This window comes from Oncorhynchus kisutch, linkage group LG9 (assembly GCF_002021735.2).
Source record: "Oncorhynchus kisutch isolate 150728-3 linkage group LG9, Okis_V2, whole genome shotgun sequence".
NCBI lineage: Eukaryota > Metazoa > Chordata > Actinopteri > Salmoniformes > Salmonidae > Oncorhynchus > Oncorhynchus kisutch.
Genome location: NC_034182.2, coordinates 27,475,413 through 27,503,129, shown reverse-complemented (window position 1 = coordinate 27,503,129; position 27,717 = coordinate 27,475,413). Strand labels below are relative to the sequence as shown.

General features: G+C 45.5%; 1 protein-coding gene across 5 annotated transcripts; it reads right to left on the bottom strand.

Annotated features, from left to right (window-relative positions):
• LOC109879329 (neuralized-like protein 4) lies at positions 1-27,449 on the bottom strand. Of its 5 annotated transcripts, none has more exons than XM_031832283.1 (30): positions 27,265-27,449; positions 20,264-20,467; positions 19,693-19,978; positions 19,494-19,559; positions 18,929-19,359; positions 18,291-18,402; positions 18,081-18,169; positions 17,927-17,999; positions 17,286-17,559; positions 16,577-16,776; positions 15,724-15,809; positions 15,364-15,526; positions 14,993-15,203; positions 14,785-14,876; positions 14,609-14,687; positions 14,267-14,442; positions 12,281-12,409; positions 11,998-12,143; positions 10,000-10,218; positions 9,550-9,648; positions 9,205-9,348; positions 8,767-8,937; positions 8,473-8,631; positions 8,133-8,312; positions 7,453-7,546; positions 7,103-7,210; positions 4,099-4,243; positions 3,676-3,788; positions 2,911-3,088; positions 1-2,564 (listed from the first exon to the last, which is right to left on the bottom strand). In XM_031832283.1, exons 1-30 carry the CDS (start codon positions 27,427-27,429, stop codon positions 2,360-2,362), a joined length of 4,797 nt encoding a protein of 1,598 aa, XP_031688143.1. In that variant the 5' UTR covers positions 27,430-27,449; the 3' UTR covers positions 1-2,359. The 5 variants fall into 5 exon arrangements, 4 of the variants coding, with proteins under 4 accessions (XP_031688143.1, XP_031688144.1, XP_031688145.1 ...); XM_031832284.1 differs by having other exon boundaries at positions 14,800-14,876; XM_031832285.1 differs by having other exon boundaries at positions 16,595-16,776.
• Positions 27,450-27,717: the final 268 nt, after the last annotated feature.

Here is a 27,717-nt window from a genome sequence, read left to right as displayed (position 1 = left end):
TCCAGAGTAATCATGTGCATACTCTGTCCATTTATTTTTACAAATCAGGAAGATATGATTTCATGTTATGTAACAGCCTGTACAAATGCAACATACAGAAAAAAAAAGTAGTATCATAAAAAGCAGCACTGGGCCTTTAAATAACCCCATAGAATTTTTCACATTTTGATTGGACGTTGCAAGCAAGTTTTTTTTTTTTTTTTCCTTTTTCAAAGCCCACTTTTTTTGTTGCAATAAATTAGGTTATACACAGTTGTGTGTGAGGAAAGTCAACTGAACCTTGGATCTTGACTCAACCTGTTTTTCCTCTGTCAAAATAATGACTTGGCAAGATGGCGCGGCTATGTATGAATGCAAGTCATACGTAAGGTATATATCAGATTGGCAACTAAATACATGGCTAAAAGAAGATATGCTTTAGAGTCGTCCACATACAATCAAATATTTGGGGAAGGAATGAATGAACCAGTGTTAATCTTTTTTTAATGTAATATGTCAAATGAAGGGTGTTAGTTTCAACGTAAACGGACCACAAAAAACAAAATGACAAAAACCCTAATGAATTACATTCACAATGTAAACACCAGCATCAGGGCCTGCACATTTCGTTAAATACTGCATTTCCCAAGAGTATTTGCACGGACACACCAATGTGAGGACACACCCCAATAAGGATTGGCTCTGAACATTTCTCCCTGTTAAAACAATGACCATAGAGTTCTATAGAGGACTCCAGTGTCCAGAAGCAAGTTAGAGCATGGGCAGTGCCATTAGGGACTTCACAATTATTAAGTAGTCAACTGGGTGGGTCTTCCTATGGGTTAAGGAAGCGTCATAAAATTCCATCCAGGGATCAGCCAATGAATTATACTCGTAAGCAAACATTCCATGACTGCAGGTGGCTGTAAATAGCCAACCTTGGCTTTATACCTGTTCAAACAACACTCTAGGTGGCAGTGCACACCCTTTCAGTTTGTTAACCAACTCAGAAGTAGAAGAAAATGTACGAGTTTAAAAATGGAGATGGCCTCACTGACACTGCCCGTACGCTCACCGACGCCATAATGGGACAGATACGTTACAATCTTTAAAGACTTAAACGCAACTCTAGTGTAAACGACGACGTGTGAAGACAGGCACGTTCAGCAGGCCACAACATTGTGTAAAGTTCAGATAGTACTATGTTATGAAGAACAAACATGCCTATCTGGTACAGAATCATGTCCGCTCTATTCATTACATGTCTATCTGCTCCTTTCCTTCAGATCAGTGCAGGTGAAGGAAAGGAGATGAGGACTAAGGAGAGGAAGCCACTTCACACTATTCAAGATGCAGATAGCTTTGTCGGTGAAACAGACAGAAATTGAATAGACCCCCCCCCACAAGAAACAGTGTATATATCTATACCTCTGCAACGTGGGAACGAGAAAGTACCCTTGTCTTAGGGAAGCGTTTTCCACTAACGAAGAATGATAAAAAAAATCTAGGACAGGTGTGAGTAGAGGGGAGGGGGAGTCTTACTCATACATGTAGACAGACAGTGGTTAGCGTTACACCTGTAAACATTTTCTTCCAGGTTTGTTGTTGTTCCTCCCTCTAAAAAAGGTTCTCTCAGGTCCTTCTCCTGTTCAGGGATATTTCCAGTCTTTCTGCTCATCGTTTGATTTTGCACTCTCCTCCTCCATTGACACGTGGTTAAGTCCTTAGTTTATAAAGTCCAATAGTCAGTGACCGTTCTGAGCAGCAGGCGATGGGGGGGGGGGGGGGTTAAGGAACGGTACAAGTCTTGGAACGTGACCGGTTGTGCACTCAGCCTTGAGAACTGAGGAGAACCATCCCCCCCCCTGTACTTGAGAACCAAAAAGAGAGTGAGGAGAGTGATCAGGATAAAAGGTGATAAAAACAAGAGCTAGAGGACAACAGTGCTAAAAGAAAAACTGCGGTGACCAAAAACGAGTGTTGTATTGTGAATGATAAGTAGATTGTTTTTAGTTGTTTTTTATATATATATTTTTTTAAATAGCCCACAAAGTGTTCAAAACATAAAGTGCAGGCAGTGTCAGTCTTGTTGTTCTTCTCTGAATCCACCAAAACCCCACCCTGTTAAAATTATTCCAAAACAAAAATGTACTTTGTCCAAAATAAACTAAAATAATGCTGAACTGTCAATGTCAACAATCTCCCCCCCCCCCCCCCCCCCCCCCCCCCCCCCCCCCCCAGGAACAGGAGGGAAATTACCCAAATTCCAAAGAGTCTCAAAGTCTGGAATTTGGTTGATGGAGTAGAGGTTTTGGAGGCACCGCTGGGATAGAGAAGCTCCCTTATCTCCACTCTATCCATCCCGCTGTTCATCCCTCCCTCACTCCACCCGTATGAGTAGGCCGTAGAGGAGGGTGCCCCCCTGCTCCTTGGTGATCCACTCGATTTCTGTGTTGCTAAAGCGGGGGTCAAGGGGCTCGCTGGCTCCAAGGTTCTGGGGCCCCACCTTATAAGAGCCCGGCCGCACGCACACCTGGAAACCCACCTGGGCTTGGTGACAACAGTGAGAACGAGGGTCCCGGAATCTGGAGGGAGAGAGGTGAGCAGGAGTCATGGGAATAAGAATAAAAGAACAAAAGCAGCGTAAGGCAGAGGAGACCAAGACAGCATAACAATTTCATGGTATAAAGTATACTCAGTGGCCAGTTTATCATGTACACCCATCTAGTACCGGGTCAATCAAAAACAGTAACGGAATGCCTCAATGCCTGTCTGCCTGCTTTATATAACAAGACACGGCCACGTGACTCACGGTAGGAGTGAACCATTTTTGTGAACGGGGTGGTGTACCTAATAAACTGAGTATAAACTTCAATAGGCAGATAAAAAGCAAGGGCATGAGAGAGACAACGATAGAGATTTGACACGTACTGCACTTTAGGGGCGAACATCTCCAGGCCGGAATAGCGCATGGTGGGGGACAGCTGTACCCGGGGAACCTCCTTGTCCCTTTCCCTGTCGGGGAGGCTGTTGCTGTTCTCCTCTGGCTCACTGTAGCCGTTAGGACCCTCCATCTTTGCCGGAGACACAGAGAAGATGGACGAAGTCCCTGAAACACCAAGACAACATGGGTTTGTTCATTTACATCACCGTCATGATTCTTTAATCATTAGGGAAAATGTTTGTGATGGAAATGGTTCTGGAAATCAACCATACGTTTCAAAAGGATAGATTAGTGCTTTGGGAGAGAAACAACCCCTTGAGGTTATATGCACATCAAAATAAAGGTGACCTGTGGTCAATTCACTATTTTTAGGGGTCCAAAAAAGTGGACCCCTAAACAATTGGCCTAGCGTCGTCCGGGTTAGGGAGGGTTTGCCCGGCAGTGATATCCTTGTCTCATCGCACACTAGCGACTCCTGTGGCAGGCCGGGCGCAGTGCACGCTAACCAGGTCGCTAGGGGCACGGTGTTTCCTCCGACACATTGGTGCGGCTGGCTTCCGGGTTGGATGCGCGCTGTGTTAAGAAGCAGTGCGGCTTGTTTGGGTTGTGTATCGGAGGACGCATGACTCTCGACCTTAGTCTCTCCCGAGCCCGTATGGGAGTTGTAGCGATGAGACAAGACAGTAACTACTAACAATTGGATACCACGAAATTGGGGATAAGTGGATAAGGAAACAAATGCTGCGTCGTACCAGAGAGCAGCTGAGCATGGTCCAGAGTGCGTCTCAGAGCCCCTACACTGGTGCCGTGGTAGGCTATGTGCCACTTCTTAAATGCACTAGACACCTCACAGTGGGCCTTGATCCTATAGGGGAGGTAGTACACGCACACAATCACACACAAAATTGTTAGATAACCCCTCTCCATCTGTATCTTGTGTCCTAGGACATTGATACTCAAAGCCAGTAGTCAAAGTTTAAACTGTATACTATTTTTATTCACATTCTCCCCGTATCTTTCGCCAAGGTGGGAATAGGTCAGATCTAGTAATCCATTTGTTAATTGAACTATATTATACTCATTCAGTGGACATGAATAGCACTGGGACTGATCTAAAGTAACTGGTTGAAGACAGTTTTCGCAGTCCACTTGACTGGCTGTTTGCGACCTCTGACCTCAGCGCGAAGCGGCACCAGCCGAAGGGCAGGGCGTAGTCCCGGGGGGGCTCCCCTCTCTTGTAGTAGGACTCGTCTCCGCGCAGCTTGTGGCAAGACTCACAGTAACACAGGTTATACTTGGCATCCTCGTTGAAGTAACCATCTGAGAGAGATGGATAGAGCGAGAGAGCGAGAGAGTGAGAGAGAGAACAACAAAGACGGAGTTAAGACTCAGCTAAGGATACTCAACTGGATAGCATAACCCCCCACACCAACAGAAAAGCACCCCCCTCCACCATTGAGACCAACAAGACAGCTGGAGTACGCAGAAAAGGCAGGAAGAACAGAGCACCCCCCCCGGCTGCAGCCGAGCTAAACCAGACGAGGCATCTGCTGAAAACAATCTGCTCAAAAACCATTCATTCCTTCTTTGTTATTATCAGAAATAGAATTATCCAATGATTAAATGGATAACAAGATGATAGTTGGAGCTGTATTGTTAGATTTCAGTGCAGCCTTTATTTAAGTTATAGATCATCATTCGTTACTGAAAAACAAAAAAAACGAACTTATGGCTTTTACATCACCTGCCATCACACGATTGGAGTGTTACGTATCCAATAGAAACCAGAGAGTGCGCTCTAGTTATGCTAAAGTGGACAAACAGAAGGGAAATGACAACATTGAACCATCATATTTGTGTATTGAAGATCTAATAATTTAAGAGGATTGCCGTTTTGAATTTGGTGAAGTTTGTGCCAAGAAGGATAAGCCACCTGGTATAGAGTACCACAGCATGAGTCATAAGACTCAGTCAAACAAGGAAATGGTTCCAATCGTTTTTCCATCAGAAATTTTTCTCCATAGGGGATTTTAGAAACACTTAAAATAAGGGCCGTGTTTAGTGTAGGCTTACCCTGGCGCGACATTTTGATAAGTGTAAATCTCTCTAGGACAAGATGACTTATCAATATATATAGATATATTCGCATGTATTTATCACCCAAAAATTAAATGCTAATTAGCTGCTAATGTGGCTATCATAAAGAACTACAAAATGCCATGATCTGGACGAGACCGCCGAATCAAAAGTTAGGATCTCTGGATTAACTATCTAATGTTAGTTAAATTTTGTAAATAATAAATTGGCTAAATGGCTTTAAAATCATCAATTCTGTGAACGGTCTTGTGCAAGTTTTAAATTGAAACAATACCTGTTAGCAAAGGTGTCAGCTAGAGACGTCGTGCAGGAGCTTGCAGGGATTTGTAGTCTTGTATGACGTCTACTTTGATGCTAATCATCATTTTCGAATAGAGCGGAATACACTGATAAAAAGTCACCTTGTCCAACAGACATGGTTATCAAAACGTCACACTAGGGTAAGGCTACAAGAAACACTGCCCATATTTTAAGCTCTTCTAAAATTCAAGCAACATTAGATGGTCAGTTATTATGGTCAAGTCATATTGACATAGTTGTTGTGAAGATGGGGAGAGGTAGGCAGCGGTCTAAGACACTGCGTCTCAGTGCAAGAGGAGTCACAACAGTCCCTGGTTCGATTCCAGGCTGTATCACAGTCGGCCGTGATTGGGAGTTGCGTAAGGCGGTGCACAATTGGTCCAGCGTCGTCTGGGTTTGGTCAGGGTAGGCCGTCATTGTAAATAAGAATTTGTTCTTAACTGACTTGCCTCGTTAAATAATATTTTTGGGGATTGTTTTTATATATACACACACACACACACGAGTATGTGGACACCCCTTCAAATTAGTGGATTCGGCTACGTCAGCCACACACGTTGCTGACAGGTGTATAAAATCAAGTATACAGACATGAAATCTCCAAAGACAAACATTGGCAGTAGAATGGCCTTACTGAAGAGCTCAGTGACTTTCAGCGTGGCACCGTCATAGGATGCCACCTTGCCAACAAGTCAGTTCGTCAAATTTCTGCCCTGGTCAACTGTAAGGGCTGTTATTGTGAAGTTGAAACGTCTAGGAGCAACAACGGCTCGGCCGCAAAGTAGTAGGCCACACAAGCTCACAAAACAGAACGTCTGTCCTCGGTTGCAACAGAGTTCCAAACTGCCTCTGTAAGCAACGTCAGCACAAGAACTGTTCATGGGAGATTCACGAAATGGGTTTCCATGGCCGAGCAGCCACACAAGTGCCACGCTTCACAATCTGATAGTACGATGGCCTATCCGGGTTTGGTGGATGCCAGGAGAACGCTGCCTGCTCCAATGCATAGTGCCAACTGTAAAGTTTGGTGGAGGAGGAATAATGGTCTAGGCTTGCTTTCATGGTTCGGGCTAGGCCACTTTTTTCCCAGTGCAGGGAAATCTTAATGCTACAGCCAGGCCTAAATCGCCCAACATCAGTGCCCGACCTCACTAATGCTCTTGTGCCTGAATGGAAGCAAGTCCCCCAGCAACATTCCAACATCTAGTGAAAAGCCTTCCCAGAAGATTGGAGGCTGTTATAGCAGCAAAGGGAGGACCAACTCCATGATTTCAGAATGAGATGTTCTGCGTTTTTGGCACAAAGATCAACTGTACAAGTTGTTAAGGCTCTGGTCTTGTCCCATGTTGATTACTGTCCACTAATATGGTCAGGCACAGCTAAGAAATACCTAGCAAAGCTGTAGCTGGCTCACAACCAAGCAGAATGCCTTGCCCTTAACTGCGCACACAGAACTAACAACCACATGCATCATAGTCTTTCATGGTTGAGGAGAAATTGACTACTTCTCTTCCAGTCTTTTTAAATAAACATTTGTGTATTGAAAATGGCTAACCACTTGTCTAATCTATTGCGTACACTTCAAAACAGACATACATACTCCACCAGACAGGCCACTATGGGTTCTTTACTGTACCCAAAACAAAAAAAACTGATTTAATGCGTTGTTCAGTTATGTATCGAGCCATGTCATCATGGAATGCTCTGCCACCAGAGGTTAATCAGGCAAAAAGAAAGTTTAGCTTTAAAAATAAAATGTAAAAATGTGTGTGGGGTACTCACCTGGCAGCGTGAGCAGGTCCTTGAAGCGCGAGCACAGGGCCTGATATTCACAGGTCTTGTTGGGGTTGACCTCTGGAGGGGGCGTCCAGCACACACTCTCTTTGATCCCTGGAGGTCAGATAGCAAAGGTCAAAGGGTAGCACCGGTTGAGGCCAATAAGAGATGTATACAGAGCTTGACATTACTTAGAAGTCAAAACGTTTTACTGTCAAAGAACGTGATGCCAACAAGGACAATAACTTGGTCAACTTTGCATCTACAGAACACATGAAAGTAACTTTTAATATGAAAGACATTTTGAACATCAACTGTAAAAGGCCTGCGATGAGTTGACATCATCGTCTTCTCACCGTCAACCATGTCCGCCTTCTCCATGTCGCCTTGGCAACGCGCCTCGCCGCTCTCCGCTCCCACGGTTGGCACGTTGTCAGTCACGATTGTAATCTGCCAACGACATCAGAGCGTGTCACTGACTTGACTTCGGTCGGCCCTCAGGAAGTGTGACAACCGATTACGTTGTACAGGGCCAGGCCGGGCGACAGATTATTAAACCCAGCCCGGCGGGGGGCCTGGGATTAGAGTTACAGACCTACTGAGGGATGGAGTGTCTAAATGAGATTGGGATTATGACTTCGGCCAGGTGGAAGTTTTTCAGGATTAGAGAACATAGAGCAGCATACTAGCAGATTAGTTCCTGGCTACTGATCTAAAAGTGGATCTGAGTAGGACTCGTCTAAAATGGCACCCTACTCCCTTTATAGTGCACTACTACCAGGGGCTATAGGGCTCGGGTCAAAGGTAGTGCACCATATAGGGAACCATTTGGGGAACACCCTGTGTTTGTGTAGAAGTTATAATTTATTTATTTTTTTAACGCAGAGGGATGCCTGGTTTGGTTTTCCACTGGGACTGTTAATCATCATTAAAACAATGCATTACCGGGGGTTATATCAGTGGCTAGACTAAGCAGGTTACCTTCCTCATCCTCTTCAGATTCAGACGGTTTTGGGTGGGAGGGTGACAGACGTACCTGTTCACACTGCCCGTAGAGGTCTATGAGGGGGTAGCAGGGGGTGGGGATGTCCTGGGCTGCTACGCCCTGGTCCATCCCGTTCACATGGAGGTGCAGACAGCTGTTCCCATCCACTAGTAGACCCAATACTGTACCCTCTGGACATGTGTCCAGGTTAGGACCATAGTTCTCACAGATCTGGGATGGAGGAAGGGGGGGTGAAGTGATGGAGGGAAGGGAAAGAGAAAGAGGACTAATCAAACAATCAATCAGGTTATTCATTTGAAATGACAAAATGTTTTCAAAAGTAGAAAGTGAGTTGTGAAGGGAGCTGAGTGAGAGACAGCGACTCCAGTACCTTCAGTGAGTTGTGGAAGACAGAGTCTCTCTGCAGCAGCCAGGCAGAGCGTTTCAGACAGCACGCCGTGGAGGGAAAGTTGAGGCGGTCGGGGGAGTGACCTATCACCCCTAGCGACAAGGACGACGTCCACGACGGGTTCAGGCGGTCGATCTGAAACTATGGCAACAGAGACATTCGGACTGTCAGTCACAAACAATAGCGACAGAAAGCACTATAATATATAATGTGTCCCTAAACAACGACGCTGCCCCAATCCAGAAACACACCACACACACACACCAGTGTAGCTACCTGGAACAGTTGTTGTCTGGGCAGGGGTTGTGCTGTGACCAGAAGGCCCTGGTTGTAGCTGGAGACACGGGCGGCCGTCAGGTTCTGATTGGACAGCTGGATGTTCTTCCCATGGTTCTCCAGGAAGGCCATGATAGTGTTGGGCACCAGGGCTAGCTTACTGCTCCCAACCTGATGGATAGATGGGAGGGGGGGGGGGGGCGAGAGAGAGGTAAATCAACTAGCTAATGTTTACTTCAGTTGCTCAATTCGTGCTAATCTAAAACCACCTGTGGAGCAAATGCTGGCTTCCTACTGTACTTATATTATTAGATATTTGGTCCAGGCAAAAGCATGCTGTCCAACTGTCTCGCCTTCCCATCCCACTACATCCCTCAGTCTCCCATCCCACGACATCCCTTAGTCTCCCATCCCACTACATCCCTCAGTGTCTCTCACCGGCGTGCTGTCCTCCTCGCCGTCGCTGCAGCTGTCTGAGGAGAGGGAGGGGGCCTTGATGCTTTCTGCATCCTCCAGCACTGAGGAACTGACAATGGACACAGCCGTCACACGACCATACAGGTCCAGCACCGCATAGACATTCTACAGGGAGGGGAGAAAGAGGTGGGGGTTAGTGGGGTGGGGTGGTGTGTGTGAGAGAATTGAAGACATATGACGTGTGTGGATGAGAGAACAGTTTGTACGTTCATGAAGTGTTTGTGTGCGTGTTAATTGAACATACTCACACGTGTGTGTGTGTGTGTGTGTGTGTGTGTGTGTGTGTGTGTGTGTGTGTGTGTGTACCTTGGCCACAGCGGTAGCAGCTGTTCCCATGTCCTCTCCGTCGATAAGGACGTGCATTGTGTCATCACTGCATCTCTTCACGCCCACGCGGTTCCCCACCTAGACACAGAGGATTCATCTCAGTACCCATCCTATTACCAGTACACACTTGCCCATTTCTGTACTCATCGCGATCCTTCTATCCGTACCAAATGCACACATTTTTCTAGAGACTATTGAAGTATAATAATGAACCTTTAAATCCAGTAGCTGCAGGGGAGTTCTTTCTCTGACTATGCTGAAGAGATGGATCTCGCCTGAAGCTGCTTGATTATAGGTTCATTATTATACTCCAATAGTCTCTGCCTACTTTTTGGATAGTTTTTCACAACACACTAGTCACCATCTTTATATCCAAGTTCTCTCTGACACGTTGTTCCTTCTCCACTCCCTCCCCTCTCCTTCTCTCACCGTCAATCTGTCCAGGGATGCCCCGTAGTTCTGTCTTTGGAGGACCCCATTGCGTCTGACCTCTGACCCTGCCAGCAGCCAGGTGACCTTGGCGCGGAGCTGTGTGAGGGAGGGGGACAGGCCCGACATGGGGCAGGAGGGCAGCTCTGGAGGGGCCAGGCTAGTCAGACCCATGTGGAGGGAACCAGACCACTGGTTATCTACCTCGTCTATCTTCACCTGGGGGTTGGGATGGTGGGAAAGGAAGAAGAGAGAGGAAGAAGAGGATGAGTACTAGTGATGGCAAAAATGGAGTGATAAAGAATTTACTTGTTTTGCTGGATGGAAAAAAAATGTAATTTACAATTCCTCAATTACAATCACCTACAGTGCATTCGGAAAGTATTCAGACCCCTTGACTTTTTCCACATTTTGTTACAGCCGTATTCTAAAATTGGTGAAATTGTTTTTTATTCATTATTCTACACACAATACACCATAATGACAAAGTAAAAACAGGTTTTTTGAAATTTTAGCAAATGTATTAAAAAAATAGATATGAAATATTACATTTACATAAGTATTCAGATCCTTTATTTAGTACATTGTTGAAGCACCTTTGGCAGCGATAACAGCCTCAAGTCTTCTTGGGTATGACGCTACAAGCTTGGCACACCTGTATTTGGGGAGTTTCTCCCATTCTTCTCTACAGATCCTCTCAAGTTCTGTCAGGTTGGATGGGGAGAGTGTCACTGCACAGCTATTTTCAATTCTCTCCAGAGATGTTCGATCGGGTTCAAGTCCGGGCTCTGGCTGGGCTACTCAATGACATTCAGAGACTTTCCCGAAGCCACTCCTGTGCGGTCTTGGCTGTTTGCTTAGGGTCGTTGTCCTGTTGGAAGGTGAACCTTCGCCCCCCACCGGAGGTCTGGAGTGCTCTGAAGCAGGTTTTCATCAATGATCTCTTTGTACTTTGCTCCGTTCATCTTTCCCTTGACCCTGAGACGAGTCTCCCAGTCCCTGCCACTGTAAAACATCCACACAGCATGATGCTGCCACAATATTTCACCGTAAAGATGGTGCCAGATGTCAAGACGTGATGCTTGGCATTCAGGCCAAAGAGTTCAACCTTGGTTTCATCAGATCAGAGAATCTTGTTTCTTATGGGCCGAGTGTCCTTTAGGTGCCTTTTGGCAAACTCCAAGCGGGCTGTCACGTGACTTTTACTGAGTGGCGGCTTCCGTCTGGCCTGATTGGTAGAGTGTTGTAGAGATCGTTGTCCTTCTGGAAGATTCTCCCATCTCCACAGAGGAACTCTGCAGCTCTGTCAGAGTGACCATCGGGTTCTTGGTCACCTCGCAGACCAAGGCCCTTCTCCCCCCCGATTTCTCAGTTTGTTCCAAACTTTTTCCATGTAAGAATGATGGAGGCCATTGTGTTCTTGGGGACCTTCAATGCTGCAGACATTTTTTGGTACCCTTCCCCAGATCTGTGCCTCGACACAATCCTGTCTGAGCTCTACGTACAATTCCTTCAACCTCATGGCTTGGTTTTTGCTCTAACATGCACTGTCAACTATGGGACATTATATAGACAGGTGTGTGCCTTTCCAAATTATGTCCAATCAATTGAATTTACCACAGGTAGACTCCAATCAAGTTGTAGAAACATCAAGGATAATCAATGGAAACAGAATTCTCAGAAAGCTCAATTTCAAGTCTCATGGCAAAGGTATCGGTTCTTGTTTTTTTAAATACATTTGCAAAAATGTCAAAAGAAACTTGTTTTCCCTTTGTCATTATGGGGTATTGTGTAGATTGATGAGGAAAACATTTAATGAATACATTTTAGAATATGGCTGTAACTTTTAAAAAAATCAAGGGGTCTGAATACTTTCAGAAGGCACTGTATAAGAGCTTTACCAAAAAAAAAAAAAAAAAAGATGCTAAACTCCACCCCAGCAACTCTACTTTCACACCTTGAATACCTCTCCATGGTATTCCCCCTGCCTTGGCTCACCTCGAACAATTCGTCTGTTTTGAGTTCCTTGGCACTGAAGACGATGCCATGAGCGTATCCTCCTACCCGGACGGCCTGGCAGCCCTCTCCCAGAAGAACCACGTTCTTACCATGTTTACTGTGAAGCCGGTGGGCCACGCCTGCCACTACACACACACACACGTACAGAAAGAGACACATGCACAGGGGAAAAGGAGATGTGAGCCAGTTCATTTGCGGTCTGTTGTTTAACAATTTATTTCAATCCGGAACCTGGGAGAAAACACACGTCCGTGGTGCGTACCTGGTGAGTGTATGGGGAAGCTCTTCTCTGTTATGTTGCTGGTACACAGACTGTTGTCCAGAGGGCCAGAGGAACTGGTGATGGACACCTGGACACACTGACCGTACAGGTCTATCACCGCATACACCTCTAATGGAGGGAGGGAGGGAAGGAGAGTGTTTTGGAAAGTCTCCCTTGACAAAGACAATTAATCTTAATAAGACGAATATTGACAAATAAAAAGTAAAATATCTAAATAGCAGTGATATTTTAGCATAAAAGAGCTGCTAAGTGTATTTATTCAGAGATGCTTGTGGCAGCTAACTAAAAAGACCCTTAGCAAACAGCCAAGATAGTGTCCTGAAGCCATTCCTGCGCTATCAATTCCATTTTAATCAATTCATGAGACCCCTAGCACATACAGTGCCGTCAGAAAAGTATTGAGACCCGTTGACTTTTTCCACATTTCGTTACAACCTTATTCTAAAATGGATTCAAATAAATATAATCCTCAGCAATCGACACACAATACCCTATAATGACAAAGCAAAAGCAGGTTTAGACATTTGCGCAAATAAAAAAATAGAAATACCTTATTTACATAAGTATTCAGACGCTTTGCTATGAGACTCGAAATTGAACTCAGCTGCATCCTGTTTCCATTGATCATTCTTGAGATGTTTCTACAACTTGGAGTCCACCTGTGGTAAATTAAATTGATTGGACATGATTTGGAAAGGGACACAGGTCTATATAAAATGTCCCACAGCTGACGGTGCATGTCAGAGCAAAAACCAAGCCATGAGGTCGAAAGAATTGTCCGTAGAGCTCCGAGACAGGATTGTGTCGAGGCACAGATCTGGGGAAGGGTAACAAAAAATGTCTGCAGCATTGAAAGTCCAAGAACACAGTGGCCTCCATCATTCTTAAATGGAAGAAGTTTGGAACCACCAAGACTCTTCCTAGAGCTGGCCGCCCAGCCAAACGGATTCAAATCAGAGAGAAGGGCCTTGGTCAGGGAAGTGACCAAGAACCCGATGGTCACTCTGACAGAGCTCTAGAGTTCCTCTGTGGAGATGGGAGAACCTTCCAGAAGGACATCTCCAGAAGGACCATCTCTGAAGCACTCCACCAGCCACTCCTCAGTAAAAGACAGCCCACCTGGAGTTTGCCAAAAGGCACCTAAAGACACTCAGACCAGAGAAACAAGATTCTCTGGTCTGATGAAATCAAGACTGAACTCTTAGGCCTGAATGCCACACATCAAGTCTGGAGGACACCTGGCACCATCTGTATGGTGAAGCATGGTGGTGGCAGTGTCGGGATGTTGTTCAGCGGCAGAGACTGGGAGACTAGTCAGGATTGAGGCAAAGACGAACAGAGCAATGTACAGAGAGATCATTGATGAAAACCTGCTCAGGACCTCAGACTGGGGCGAAGGTTCAGCTTCCAACAGGACAACAACCCTAAGCACACAGCCAAGACAATGCAGGAGTGGCTTCGGGACAAGTCTCTGAATGTCCTTGAGTAGCCCAGACAGAGCCCGGTCATAAACCCGATCAAACATCTCTGGAGAGACCTAAAAATAGCTGTCCAGCGACGCTCCACATCCAACATGAGAGAGCTTGAGAGGATCTACAGAGAAGAATGGGAGAAACTCACCAAATACAGGTCTGCCAAGCTTGTAATGTCATACCCAAGAAAACTCAATGCTGTAATCACTGCCAAAGGTCCTTCAACAAAGTACTGAGTAAAAGGTCTGAATACGCATGTAAATGCTATCAGTTTTTTTTATTTGTAACAAATTAGCAAAAATTTCTAAACCCATTTTTGCTTGGTCATTATGGAGTATTGTGTGTAGATTGATGAGGGGGACAAAACAATTTAATCCATTTTAGAATAAGGCCGTAAGGTAACAAAATGTGGAGGAAGTCAAGGGGTCTGAATACTTGAGGGCACTGTACATGGGGTTGTGATAAGATATACATGACAACTGGTTCCACTCACCTTTCTCTGGCGGCAGTCCGGTGCAGGCCACACCCTGGTCCACCCCATTGATGTAGTAGTGGAGGTCGCCGGTGGCCGAGCGCATCATGCCGATCCTACTGCCCGTGGTCAGGGAGTCCAGGTCACAGCCGTAGTTGTTACGCATGGTGTTGCCGTCCTGCATGATGGCCGTGCCACTGGAATGCGGGGGAGAGGTAAAACGTTTCAATTACTGTTTCTTCAGGCGTAACAAAGACAGCTAGGTGAACCACACATGTCCAAAGAGACCTGAAAACGTTTCATTAGCTCCCAGGCGCGCAGCAGGACACCTGGGTTTGAACACAAACAAACATAAACCCTTACCTAAGCATCCAGGTGTCGTAGTCTATATCCGTCATGGTGTTAGGAAACTCCAGCTCTTCTGGCCTGATGGAAGTCACACCTGGACAGAACACACACAGACAAACACATCACCCCTCTGCTGTGGGTGTGGATAGGGCTGTGTGAAGTTTGAGAGGGGTAAAATAGAGACGCCTTACCTGCCATTATCTTACCTGCTTCTATTGACCCCGACCAACGGTCCACCATCTTCTGAATGACTATCTCAAAGAGCTCTCCGTCTCGAAGGCACCTAGCAATGGACAACACAGTCTTGACACACACAGGTGATATGTGTGTGTGTGTGTGTACCTTTTGACCTGTTGGAAATTACGATTGTGTGTGTGTGTGTGTGTGTGTCACACTGACCTGTTGGAGATGACAATGGCGTCGTTGAACTCGGAGCGACAGTTCTGTCTGAGGGCAGTTCGCCCCCCGTTGGTGATCACGGCGTTGGTGCCGTGCAGCTGGTGGAAGCGCAGGTCGTTGGCACTGTTGCCCCCGGCAACCGAGCATGGGCTGCCGGGCGACATGACGGTGGGGCCCTCCGAGCTGTCCTCTGGGAGAGGGGGGAGGTCCGCTGGAGAGGGGGGAGAGAGATGGGTTTAGTCATGAATGGTTGTGGAGACAAAAAGTTAGTTGACACACTAGCAGCCTTTAGAATGTTCTTGTGAAACTCTCTACCTTCCTCCCGCCCGTCTCTCTACACCCCCCCCCCCCCCCCATCCCATCCCTCTCACCCATGTCGTCCATGATGGTGGCCTGTGCGGCCTGGCCGTAGAGGTCCACCACGGCATAGACGCTGGGCGGGACGTTCCACGCCGCCGGTCCCTGCGCCACCCCGTTCACAAAGAAGTGGAGGCTCCCGTCCTCCTTACGCACCACGCCCACTGTGTCCCCCGCCTGGGGGGGGGGAGAGAGAGCTCAGAGTGTTAAATTGACAACTACGAAACACAAGAGGCAGTAAGTAGTCAAATGATAGTGTCATATGTTGATAGTGAGGGAAAGAGTGAGAGCAACAGGGGTAAAAAAAGAGAGAAGGGAGGGGGGGGTAGAGTTTGATAATATAAGGCTGACTGTAAAGTAGATTTCCCACTCACTTTGAGTCGGTCCAGGTTGTGTCCATACTCGTCCAGTATGGTGGTTCCGTTGTGCATCACTCCATTCCCGGTCATCATCCACGTCCCTGAGAAATATCATCAGTCAATCTATACCTCTTTCCAAACATACTGTACATTGGAGTATGAAAAAGTAGATGAATAAAGACCCTATCCATAGACACTGCTCAGAGGGTATGAGGTGGAAACTCAACCTAGCTAAAAATAAGAGGTCGGTGTTAACTGGGGCAAGAAGTCGGTATTATCCGGGGTGTCTAGGGGGTAAGAGGTCGGTATTATCCGGGGTGTCAAGGGGGTAAGAGGTCGGTATTATCCGGGCTGTCTAGGGGGTAAGAGGTCGGTATTATCCGGGCTGTCTAGGGGGTAAGAGGTCGGTATTATCCGGGCTGTCTAGGGGGTAAGAGGTCGGTATTATCCGGGGGGTCTAGTGGTAAGAGGATGGTATTATCTAGGGGGTAAGAGGTCGGTATTATCTGGGGTGTCTAGGGGGTAAGAGGTCGGTATTATCCGGGGTGTCTAGGGGGTAAGAGGTCGGTATTATCCGGGGTGTCTAGGGGGTAAGAGGTCGGTATTATCCGGGGTGTCTAGGGGGTAAGAGGCGGTATTATCTGGGGGGTCTAGTGCTAAGAGGATGGTATTATCTAGGGGGTAAGAGGTCGGTATTATCTGGGGTGTCTAGGGGGTAAGAGGTCGGTATTATCTGGGGTGTCTAGGGGGTAAGAGGTCGGTATTATCTGGGGTGTCTAGGGGGTAAGAGGTCGGTATTATCTGGGGTGTCTAGGGGGTAAGAGGTCGGTATTATCTGGGGTGTCTAGGGGTAAGAGGATGGTATTACCTGATTGGTTGGTATTACCTGAGCGCAGGTTGGTCATGGTGGAGGGCAGCTGCAGGTAGGCGGGGTTGTGCGTGGTCACGCCAATCTCAATGGAGCCCGCCCACTTGTCCACCATCTTGTCGATGCGCACCTGGAACACCTCGTTGGAGCGCAGTGGGCGGCCACTCAGGACCACGCCGTGGTTGAAGTCGTCCGTCGCACTGCCCGAGGAAATATTCACACAATCAAATCAATTTTATCTATTTATTTATCTATTTAGCAATATACTGTATAAGGCATGTCACCTACCTACCTACCTACCTACATACATACATACACATCATTATTGATAAAGGCCCTTTAACATCAGCTAGAGTCAAAAAGTACTTTTACAGTAGCCTGGCCTAGACCCCAAAGAGCAAGCACAATGTCGTCATTGAGTTGGTAATGGACTGCAACGATGTTGCCACGCCTCGGAGGCAGGGTCAGAGGTCATCACATAAGAATAGCTCCTATTTTTGACCTGTGAGAGTGTAATAGGAGTGCACCATTACTTCTAGAGAAAACAAATATCTGTATTTCTGATGTTGAAAATTATATCCTTATCCTAAACTGTCTACGGAGTCGACTGGTCCTTTTCTACAAATACAGAAAGGGCTGTAAACTGACCATTTGAATCTTACAGACAGTTGGTAATAATATTATTTGGAACAAAGCCATGGTTACGTACTGAGGGCGAAGAGCAGTCCTGCCTTCACTGATGATGGCTGCCTTTTGCCCACAGTTGGTGTGGAAGAGGAGGCGGTCAGTGGCGTCAAGGTCGGAGGTGAGGGAGAGGGTGGGCCGGGGGCGGCCCACGTCGGGGGACAGCGCCCGCATTATGGCGTTGTTGCGACGCAGACGGTCGCTGTGGTTGTGATTGTGGACGATGGTCACCTTGACCGCCATGCCGTAGAGGTCGACCACTCCGTAGACCATGGGAGGTGTCTGGGCCGCCGCCACGCCTAGGGACAGGGTCAGAGGTCAAATTGAGGTCATTGATGAAATATGATAATGATTTGCAATTGTATGCATTTCTTGAAACTACCATGATTTTTACATTGTACGAGGCAAAAATCAGCACTGCATGACAATTATGTAAGCAATACATCAAATAACAACGAGTATGTAAAACATTAAAATACACATTGTTGAAATGGTTATGAAATAAAATATTTAATGCATTTTCGCTTCATGGTTTGTCTCTCCTTAGGTCGCCGCAAGGTTACTACTATACCAATGGACGAGCACTAAGCGACTATCCCTCCAACGCCACGCTACAGCCATTCAATCCCTCGTTACATTGACGGATGCTCATGGCGTGACTCTCACCTTGGTCGATGCCATTGATGTAGAAGTGAAGAGCTCCGCTGGCCTTGTGCATCAGGCCTATGTGATCCCCTTCCTGGAAGACAGTGACACATAAGGCATTAGGCTGCGTGTCTCTGTTAGGTTGTGTGTGTGTGTGTGTGTGTGTGTTACTGACCTGCAGTTCGTCTAGGCTGAATTCACAGTACTCCCGACGGGTCCCCTTGCCGTTAGTCAGGATCCCACAGCCACTCATCATGATTGTACCTGGGAAGGCAAGAAAAACACACACGTTGCATGAACTTAATACGTACTGTAACATGATTTATTCCACAAAAAACTGCACACAGAATAATACATCTTGCCGTTCTGTGTGTGTGTTACATACCTGAGCGCAGATTTGTCATTGTGGCAGGGTAGTCCAGGTTGTTGGGGTTGTGTGTTGTCACGCCGATCTCAATCGACCCCGACCACTTGTCCACCAGCTTATCTATACGGATCTGTGGCAACAGAAACCAGGGGCGTATTCACTCGAAGCGTTTTGCGACGACAGAAAACTTAAGTAAGCGTTTGTTATTGGACAAGTTTAGGCAGTCGCTCCCAGCTTCAGTCCTTTTGGTGTCTAGTGAATTCTCTCACCCTGTATCCTCCAGAATATAGAAACATTCACCAATTTACAATATATTATTCATATCAAGCTGCAATCCAGCAGATTCAAATGCAATTATCTATTCACAGCCTGTGGCAGTAACATCATGAATATTAATTGGCTAATCTGAAGCCTCCAGCTTTATCATATGAAGAGGAGCAGCCTTAAATTGTGATGTAATAGCAAAATGGTGACACTTCACCCCGCCGTCCGAACAGATAAACATTTTGTAAACAGGTATAACAGCGGGTGTCAGCTATACATGCGTTTAATCATTAATATGACAGCACGTGTATTCTTTACTCTTTTCTCTAAACCCCGCGCTTTGTCATTCTAAGCATTCACATCTCAGTATTGGAGCCAGTCATAGGCCGCACCTCAAACATCTCGTTGTGTCGGAGCGGCCGGTTGGTCATGACCACGCCGTTGTTGAACTCATCCAGCGGCCTCCGCCTCTCCGCCGTCTTGTTGTTGTTGCTCAGCTTGATCAGCGTACCGCACTTCTCATGGAACAGCAGCGCGTCATTGGTCATCATCCCGCCCGTCACCGCCCCAAGTCCCGCCCCTCCTGCGGGGCTGTTATTGGTGCTTCCGGTATTGCCGGTCCCGGCCCCGCTGTCACTGTTACTACCGTTACTGTTGACAGCTCCCCCGCCGCTGCTGCTCCCCCTGTCCCCTCTACCTCCTGTCCCAGAGTCTGTCCCTGTTCCTCCCCCCAGGTCTCGTCCTCCTCCGCCCTCGTCCTCTGAGCGGTAGAGGGACACGATGGCATTGTTGAACACGTCAAAGAGCTGGTGCTCCGTCAGAGCTACAGGGGGAGAGAAAGAAAGACAGACAGAAAAGAGAGAAATGGAAAGAAAGAGAGACAGTCAATACTGTGGCATCATTGACCAAATGTAATAGATATTCAGGTAGAGACTTGGGGGAGTTTTATTTTCGTACCCGTTTCAGGCTCTATGTTGTTGGGGAACTTGTCAGGTCGGTTGTGAATAGGAGGGAGCTCCGGCACTGAGATAAAGGAACAAGAGTGAGAGAGACAGGAGTCCGTCTTTCCCTTATTTACACTTCTACAACCTTTCACACAATGACACAACGAACCATATCTTTTAACACAAACATTACAAACAAAAACAACTCCTACCTTCCTCTGTCGTCCCGTTTGTCGCTGCTGCCAGATTCACCACTGACGTCAGATCCTCGGTGTCTCCCTCCCGGACCCCGCACACCACCACCTCCTCATGCCCCTCCACCGCCTCCCTCTCCGTATCTCTCTCCATCGAGGAGGGCGGCTCGCAGCTCAACACAGTCACTTGCGTACACTTGCCGTAGAGGTCCACCACCGCCCAGAGGCGCGTCGGGAGACCGCTGGCAGCTGCACCACAGTCATGCCCGTTCACCCACAGGTGAAGCTCGCCACGGGCGCTCCGCTGAATAGGAGGGCAGAAATAAGAATAGCAATATTAAATTTTTAGAGAAAGACATCTCAATCTCCCCAAATACACACACAGAGTTGAGAGGCACAAGGTCAGCCATAGAGCAGCCCCCCTGGATGGAGAGCAATTGTAGAGATTGAGTGCCTTCCTCAAGGACACAACGGCAAGGCTCAGTGACCAGTACCCCTCCTGTTACCAATTCAGTTCCCGGTGCAGGGCTTAAACCGGTGGTGACCTTCCCGCCACTGGTTCGCCTCTCTTAACCACTATCCTACTTACCTGTATGCCCACGCGGTCGCCCTCGGCCAGCTGGTCCAGGTCACGGCCGTACTCCTCGAGAACGGAGCGGCCGTCGCGTAGGACTGAGCAGCCAGAGACGATCCAGGAGCCTCCCTTCAGACCCGTAGCGCTGCTGGGGAAATCGAGACAAGCCGGGTCCAGAGCAGTCACCCCAATCTCTACGGAGCCGCTCCATGAGTTCACCTGCAGAAGAAAGTGACATTTATTTAGGCTTCTAGTTCATCTATTTGTTTTTATGTCCCTTTTTAGATCTAGTCAGTAATGTACAATACATTTTATAAACTGGGTGGTACAAGCCCAGAATGATGATTGGCTGACAGTCATAGTATATCAGACCGTATACCACGGGTATGACAAAAGTTATTTTTACTGTTCTAATAACGTTGGTCAACAGTTTATAATAGCAATAAGGCACCTCGGGGGTTTGTGATATAGCAAATATACCCCAGCTAAGGGCTGTTTCCAGGAACTCCGCGCTGTGTCGTGCTTAAGAACTACCCTTAGCCGTGGTATATTAGCCATATATCACACCTCCTTGGGCCATATTGCTTAAGTATAGCCTTCCAATGTTATTCCAAATAAAATATTGCAATTCTTATTTCCTTATTCCTTTGTTATTAGCATATATACAGTACCATACAAAAGTTTGGACACACCTAGTCATTCAAGGGTTTTTCTTTATTTTTACTATTGTCTACATTGTAGAATAATAGTCAAGACATTTCAATTAACAGGTGTGCGTTGTTCATTTGTGGAATTTCTTTCCTTCTTAATGCGTTTGAGCAAAATCAGTTGTGTTGGCATACAGAAGATAGCCCTATTTGGTAAAAGACCAAGTCCATATTATGGCAAGAACAGCTCAAATAAGCAATGAGAAGCGAGATCTCCGCATGTGTCGTTCCCACCGTGAAGCATGGAGGAGGTGGTGTAATGGTGCTTTGCTGGTGACACTGTCTGATTATTTAGAATTCAAGGCACACATAACCAGCATGGCTACCGCAGCATTCTGCAGCGATACGCCATCCCATCTGTTTGCGCATAGTGGGACTGTCATTTGTTTTTCCAACAGGACAATGACCCAAAACACCTCCAGGCTGTGTACGGGCTAATTGACCAAGGAGAGTGATGGTGCTGCATCAGAAGACCTGGCCTCCCCAATCACCCGACCTCAACCCAATTGAGATGGTTTGGGGATGGGTTGCACCGCAAAGTGAAGGAAAAGCAGCCAACAAGTGCTCAGCATATGTGGGTACTTCTTCAAGACTGTTGGAAAACCATTCCAGGTGAAGTTGGTTGAGAGAATGCCAAGAGTGAGCAAAGCTGTCATCAAGGTAAAGGGTGGCAACTTTGATGAATATAAAATATATTATTTTGTTTAACTCTTTTTTTGGATGACTACATGATTCCATATGTGCTATTCCATAGTTTTGATGTCTTCACTATTATTCTACAAAGTAGAAAACAGTAAAAATAAAGAAAAACCCTTGAATGAGTAGTTGTGTCCAAACTTTTGAAAGGTACTGTGTGTGTATGTATGCATGTGTGTATGTATGCATGCATGCATGTACAGTTGAAGTCGGAAGTTTACATACACCTTAGCCAAATACATTTAATCTCAGTATTTCACAATTCCTGACATTTAATCCTAGTAATAAATTCCCTGTCTTAGGTCAGTTAGGATCACCACTTTATTTTAAGAATGTGAAATGTCATAATAATAGTAGAGAGAATAATTTATTTCAGCTTTTATTTCTTTCATCACATTCCCAGTGGGTCAGAAGTTTACATACACTAAATTAGTATTTGGAAGCATTGCCTTTAAATTGTTAAACTTGGGTCAAACGTTTTGGGTAGCATTCCACAAGCTTCCCACAATAAGTTGGGTGAATTTTGGCCCATTCCTCCTGACAGAGCTGGTGTAACTGAGTCAGGTTTGTAGGCCTCCTTGTTCACACACACCTTTTCAGTTCTGCCCACAAATGTTCTATAGGATTGAGGTCAGGGCTTTGTGATGGCCACTCCAATACCTTGACTTTGTTGTCCTTAAGCCATTTTTCCACAACTTTGGAAGTATGCTTGAGGTCAGTGTCCATTTGGAAGATCAATTTGTGACCAAGCTTTAACTTCCTGACTGATGTCTTGAGATGTTGCTTCAATATATCCACATAATTTGTTTCCCTCCCTCATGATGCCATCTATTGTGTGAAGTGCACCAGTCCCTCCTGCAGCAAAGCTGCCCCACAACATGATGCTTCGGCTTGCACGACACCCCCTTTTTACTCCAAACATAATGATGGTCATTATGGCCAAACTGTTCTATTTTCGTTTCATCAGACCAGAGGACATTTCTCTGAAAAGTCTGATCTTTGTCCCCATGTGCAGTTGCAAACCATAGTATGTTTTTTTTATGGCGGTTTTGGAGCAATGGCTTCTTCCTGAGCGGCCTTTCAGGATGTCATTATAGGACTCGTTTTACTGTGGATATAGATACTTTTGTACCCGTTTCCTCCAGCATCTTAACAAGGTCCTTTGCTGCTGTTCTGGGATTGTTTTGCACTTTTCGCACCAAAGTAGCTTCTAAAGCCATGACACCATTTCTGGAATTTTCCAAGCTGTTTAACCTCTTTAGGGTATGTGGGACGCTAGCGTCCCACCTGGCCAAAATCGAGTGAGATTGCAGAGCGCCAAATTCAAATATTAATATATATATATATATATATAGCTAGCGTCCCACATACCCTAAAGAGGTTAAACAGCTTGGAAAATTCCAGAAATGGTGTCATGGCTTTAGAAGCTTCTGATAGGCTAATTGACATAATTTGAGTCAATTGGAGTTGTAGCTGTGTATGTATTTCAAGGCCTACCTTCAAATTCAGTGCCTCTTTGTTTGACATCATGGGAAAATCAAAAGAAATCAGCCAAGACCTCAGAATTTTTTTTGTAGACCTCCACAAGTCTGGTTCATCCTTGGGAGCAATTTCGAAATGCCTGAAGGTACCACATTCATCTGTACAAACAAAAGTATGCAAGTATAAACACCATGGAACCACGCAGCCGTCATACCGCTCAGGAGGGAGACGCCTTCGGTCTCCTAGAGATGAATATATATATATATATATTTTTTTACCTTTATTTTACTAGGCAAGTCAGTTAAGAACAAATTATTATTTTCAATGACGGCCTAGGAACAGTGGGTTAACTGCATGTTCAGGGGCAGAACGACAGATTTGTACCTTGTCAGTTCGGGGATTCGAACATGCAACCTTTCGGTTACTAGTCCAACACTCTAAACCACCCCAGGGCAAGGTTTATAAAAATTCAGAAAAGATACAACTATTTTACATAGGTTTAAAGATTAACTTCTTGTGAATCCAACCACGGTGTCAGATTTAAAAAATGCTTTACGGCAAAAGCATACCTTACAATTATTTGAGAACATAGCCCAGCAGACAAATCATTATAAACAGTAACCAGCCAAGTAGAAGAGTTACACAAGTCAGAAATAGATTAAATTAATCACTTACCTTTGATGATCTTCATAAGTTTGCACTCAGAAGATGTTCCTTTTGTTCGATAAAGTCTCTATTTCCAAAAACCTGTTTTGTTCGCATGTTTTCTTCAGTAATCCACAGGCTCAAACGCAGTCACAACAGGCAGAAAAAAATCCAAATTGTATCGTAAAGTTCATAGAAACATGTCAAACCATGTTTATATTCAATCCTCAGGTTGTTTTTAGCCTAAATAATCGATAATATTTCAACCAGACAATAACGTTGTCAATATAAAAGATAAACAATTAAGGCACTCTCTCGGTCGCACGCTTGAAAAAGCTCTGTGACACGGCAGAGTCCACTCATTCAGGCTGCTCTTACTCCTTCATTTTTCAGAATACAAGCCTGAAACAATTTCTAAAGACTGTTGACATCTAGTGGAAGGCATAGGAACTGCAATGTGAGTCCTAAATCAATGGATACTATCATAGCATTGAATAGAAAACTACATCAACAAAAAAAAAAATCATACAGTTTGGAAACTTGAGTGTTTTCTATCCAAATCTTCCAATTATATGCATATCCTATCTTCTGGGCCAAAATGGGCCAAAATTCACCCAACTTATTGTGGGAAGCTTGTGGAAGGCTACCCGAAACATTTGACGCAAGTTAAACAATTTAAAGGCAATGCTACCAAATACTAATAGAGTGTACATTCTGTGAACAACAAACTCACATTTGACTTGAAGACCAAAAAGCAGAGTAAAGTCCATCAAATTAAAACAAGTCAGTAAATGTATCACAGTAGGCTTACAGATAGCGAGGACAGGTGAAGGCAGGTCAGAGAGTACAAGAGGTTGAGCTGGGTTAAAGACAGACCAAGAGTAAATAATATACTGTAAATTGAGGCAGAGGAATTCAATTTAGAGCAGGGCTCTACAGTGCAAACATTCTACTCACATATGTGCCTAAATATTTTGCTATGGGACCTGGAATCTTAATTTAGGAGCATCACTGCTCCTAAATGTATTTTTGTGCGCCTACATTTTTCAACTTAGGTACACACGTCTCCTTGTAAAAAAAGGTCAGCTGAATGCCGTAACACCAGATGTTGTAATTTTCAGTATCACAAAATGTGGTGACATTGGCCTACACATTTGGTGATACTGAAAAACACATCTGTTATTGCGGTATTCATCCTTGCAAGCACATTCTAAATCTGATGTAGACCCTCTCTCACACACTAAAATGCTGCATCCATCTCTCGGTCTCTCTCTCCAGCACACATACACACTAATCTGCAAACGAATGCATACACAAACACATCTGTGAATACAAGCTGCTGCTGCTCCTTATCTCTCTCTGACACACACACATACACATACACTACAAAGACTAGCAGCCAGGGGGAGAGGCAGGCACATACTACATTAGTGCTTACCAAACGACCATCCCGCATAATATGCTACTGTCACTATTACCAACAAACACCATCATATTCCACGCCGAACAAGCTGTCGTATATCAATCTAGCTGCTTGGTTTTGGTGCATTTGCCTGTTGTCCGATTGCAGGACAAGACACAAGCTCTATCAATGTCTATAAATAGCATTACTGTAGCAACAATGCCAAGTTTGTTGCACTGACTGTACAGCACAGACATTGATTTCCGTCATGCAATTACGGATAGCGGTCCATTATAGCTTTGATACATGAGATGATACTGGCCATGAAACTATCGCCAGTGAGAAAACGGGTAACTCACTGCCGGGAGGGATATAGGCCTATCTGTTGTTAATGTTATCCATCTAGTTAGCTATGCTCTTCATGTGAAAGCTTGTTGTGCGAGTTTGTTATTCATGTGACAAGCTAGTGATTTCTAGAGTGGCATTACAAGTGGTTGAAGGATACACCCTCTATACATGTTCACTGAGCTGTGTGCTACCCCAGTTGGGCTAAAATGGCATTGGAGGAGACAGTACTAGTGCCCTCTGCCAAAAACCCACAGGTGTGAGGGTCACCAATGGGCCGGCAGACCGATAATCATGGCTATCTTCGCTAAAATTAGATTACAGGCAAACTAGGTGCTGCGGTCGGCATAGAGATAAGAAGTCTAAATGTTGCATAGGCAGGCAGACCTTTTAACAGAAACAGTAACTAACGGTTGGCTCGAAACATTGGCCGTGTTGGAGAGCATCAAATCATTATACATTGTGAGTAGTTATATACACTAATAAGTAGTTATTTATGATGCAAGGTGATTTGTAGATCAGTCACTTTGAACAAGCCCAATGGCTATGTTTACACAGGCAGCACAATTGAGTTTTTGCCAAATTATTGGCAAAAGATCTAATCTGATTGGTAAAAACATCAGTTAGAGAAAAAAGATCAGAATTATGCTGCCTGTGTAAACGCAGTGATATCAATGTGTATCACAAAGAGGCCCAATAATCCAGATAAACTACAGCTATGCTTTTCAGGAATGAGCCTATTCAGAGTCGAGTGAGGTTTCCCCCTAACCACTGACACAGGGTTAGTTGTTTTGTCAACTTTGGTCTTGAGTTGACCATACACCAATTAGGACACAACTGATATCTGCTTTGCCTTTATTTTGCTTATCAAGACGAGACCATATGGGGTTCTATATCTTTGGTCAAGACCACAGTATTGACATATGGCCTACCTGACAGACAGGTTAACTTGACTCAACCAGTTGGCTTCTCTCGTCTAGCTGTAGGTAGACCTCTATGACTAGCTAGACATCAACAACTGAAAAATGCTGCTGCCTGTGTGCGGTCAACCAAGTGACTGTTGCTAGTTAGCTAACTTAGAGATATAGCTAACGTTACCTAGCGACAGTAGCTCGCTACCTTACATTTCAAACATGCAAACTCATGGCTAACTAAACGAGCTAACGTTGGTATACAGTAGTGAATCTATCCGGCTAAATGTTGGTCGTGGTAATAATATGTCATTCATTTGGCTAGCAATAGCTAGTTAGTTAGCCGTTGAAAGCTAACGTTACCGTGTTGACAGAGCGAGGCACTTACTGGTTCGATCCACACACGAAAAGATCACTAGTATGGCTAACATTAGCTATAGCTTAGCTAGCGTTACTGTAAAATTAGCCTTGCAATTGGTAGCGAAGATGTCGCTAGTTGACTTTACCTTCGTAAAAAAAAAGTATACACTGTATATGGACTGGACCACACAGAGCTAGCTAGCTAATTGTGTTGAACAAGTGTTGTTGTCAATGTGCCAATGCAAATGTGTTGCAGTACATTTTGGACAGGATATGGCTAAAACGATCGCTAGTAAACCTAAACTGTACTGCTTGATTGTCAAACTGCGCACGCCCAAAGAGGACTGAATAAGACACGAGCACCACTGCGGACAACAGAGAGACTCCGTCCCACTGGCACGGGATGCACTCTCTCCTCGCATTCCCATCTCTCTCCCCCACCGAGCTGAAAGTGACAGCTATGTTTACCTTCTTGTCAATACGGACGGTGAATACATCCCGGTCCCTCAGTGGCTCTCTGCTTAGAACCAACCCGTGGTTAAATTCTTGGACTGGTTGGTTCCGCTGAGCGGTTCTGTTCGAATTCGACAGTCCGATCAGTTTTCCGCTGCGCGGGTGCAGCTCAGCCGCCATCTTCACTGGGGCGGCGTGCTTCGCGACACATGGGTTTGCGACAATATGAAAGCTCTGGCTTTAAATCCAAATCGAAATACGCGCCCACATTTTTTAAGATTAACGGCAGAAGGTCAAGTAAGCAAAATTGCTTTATGGCAGTGTGGTCCGCTTTCTGTCCAGGCAGAATCAATCAATAGAACATTTATCACGGATTTACAAGAATGAGCAGTGTTTTATATGCATTCATCTGCCATATACCTCAACACTTTGAAACCAAGCATTAAAAGCTCATATAACTACATGGTT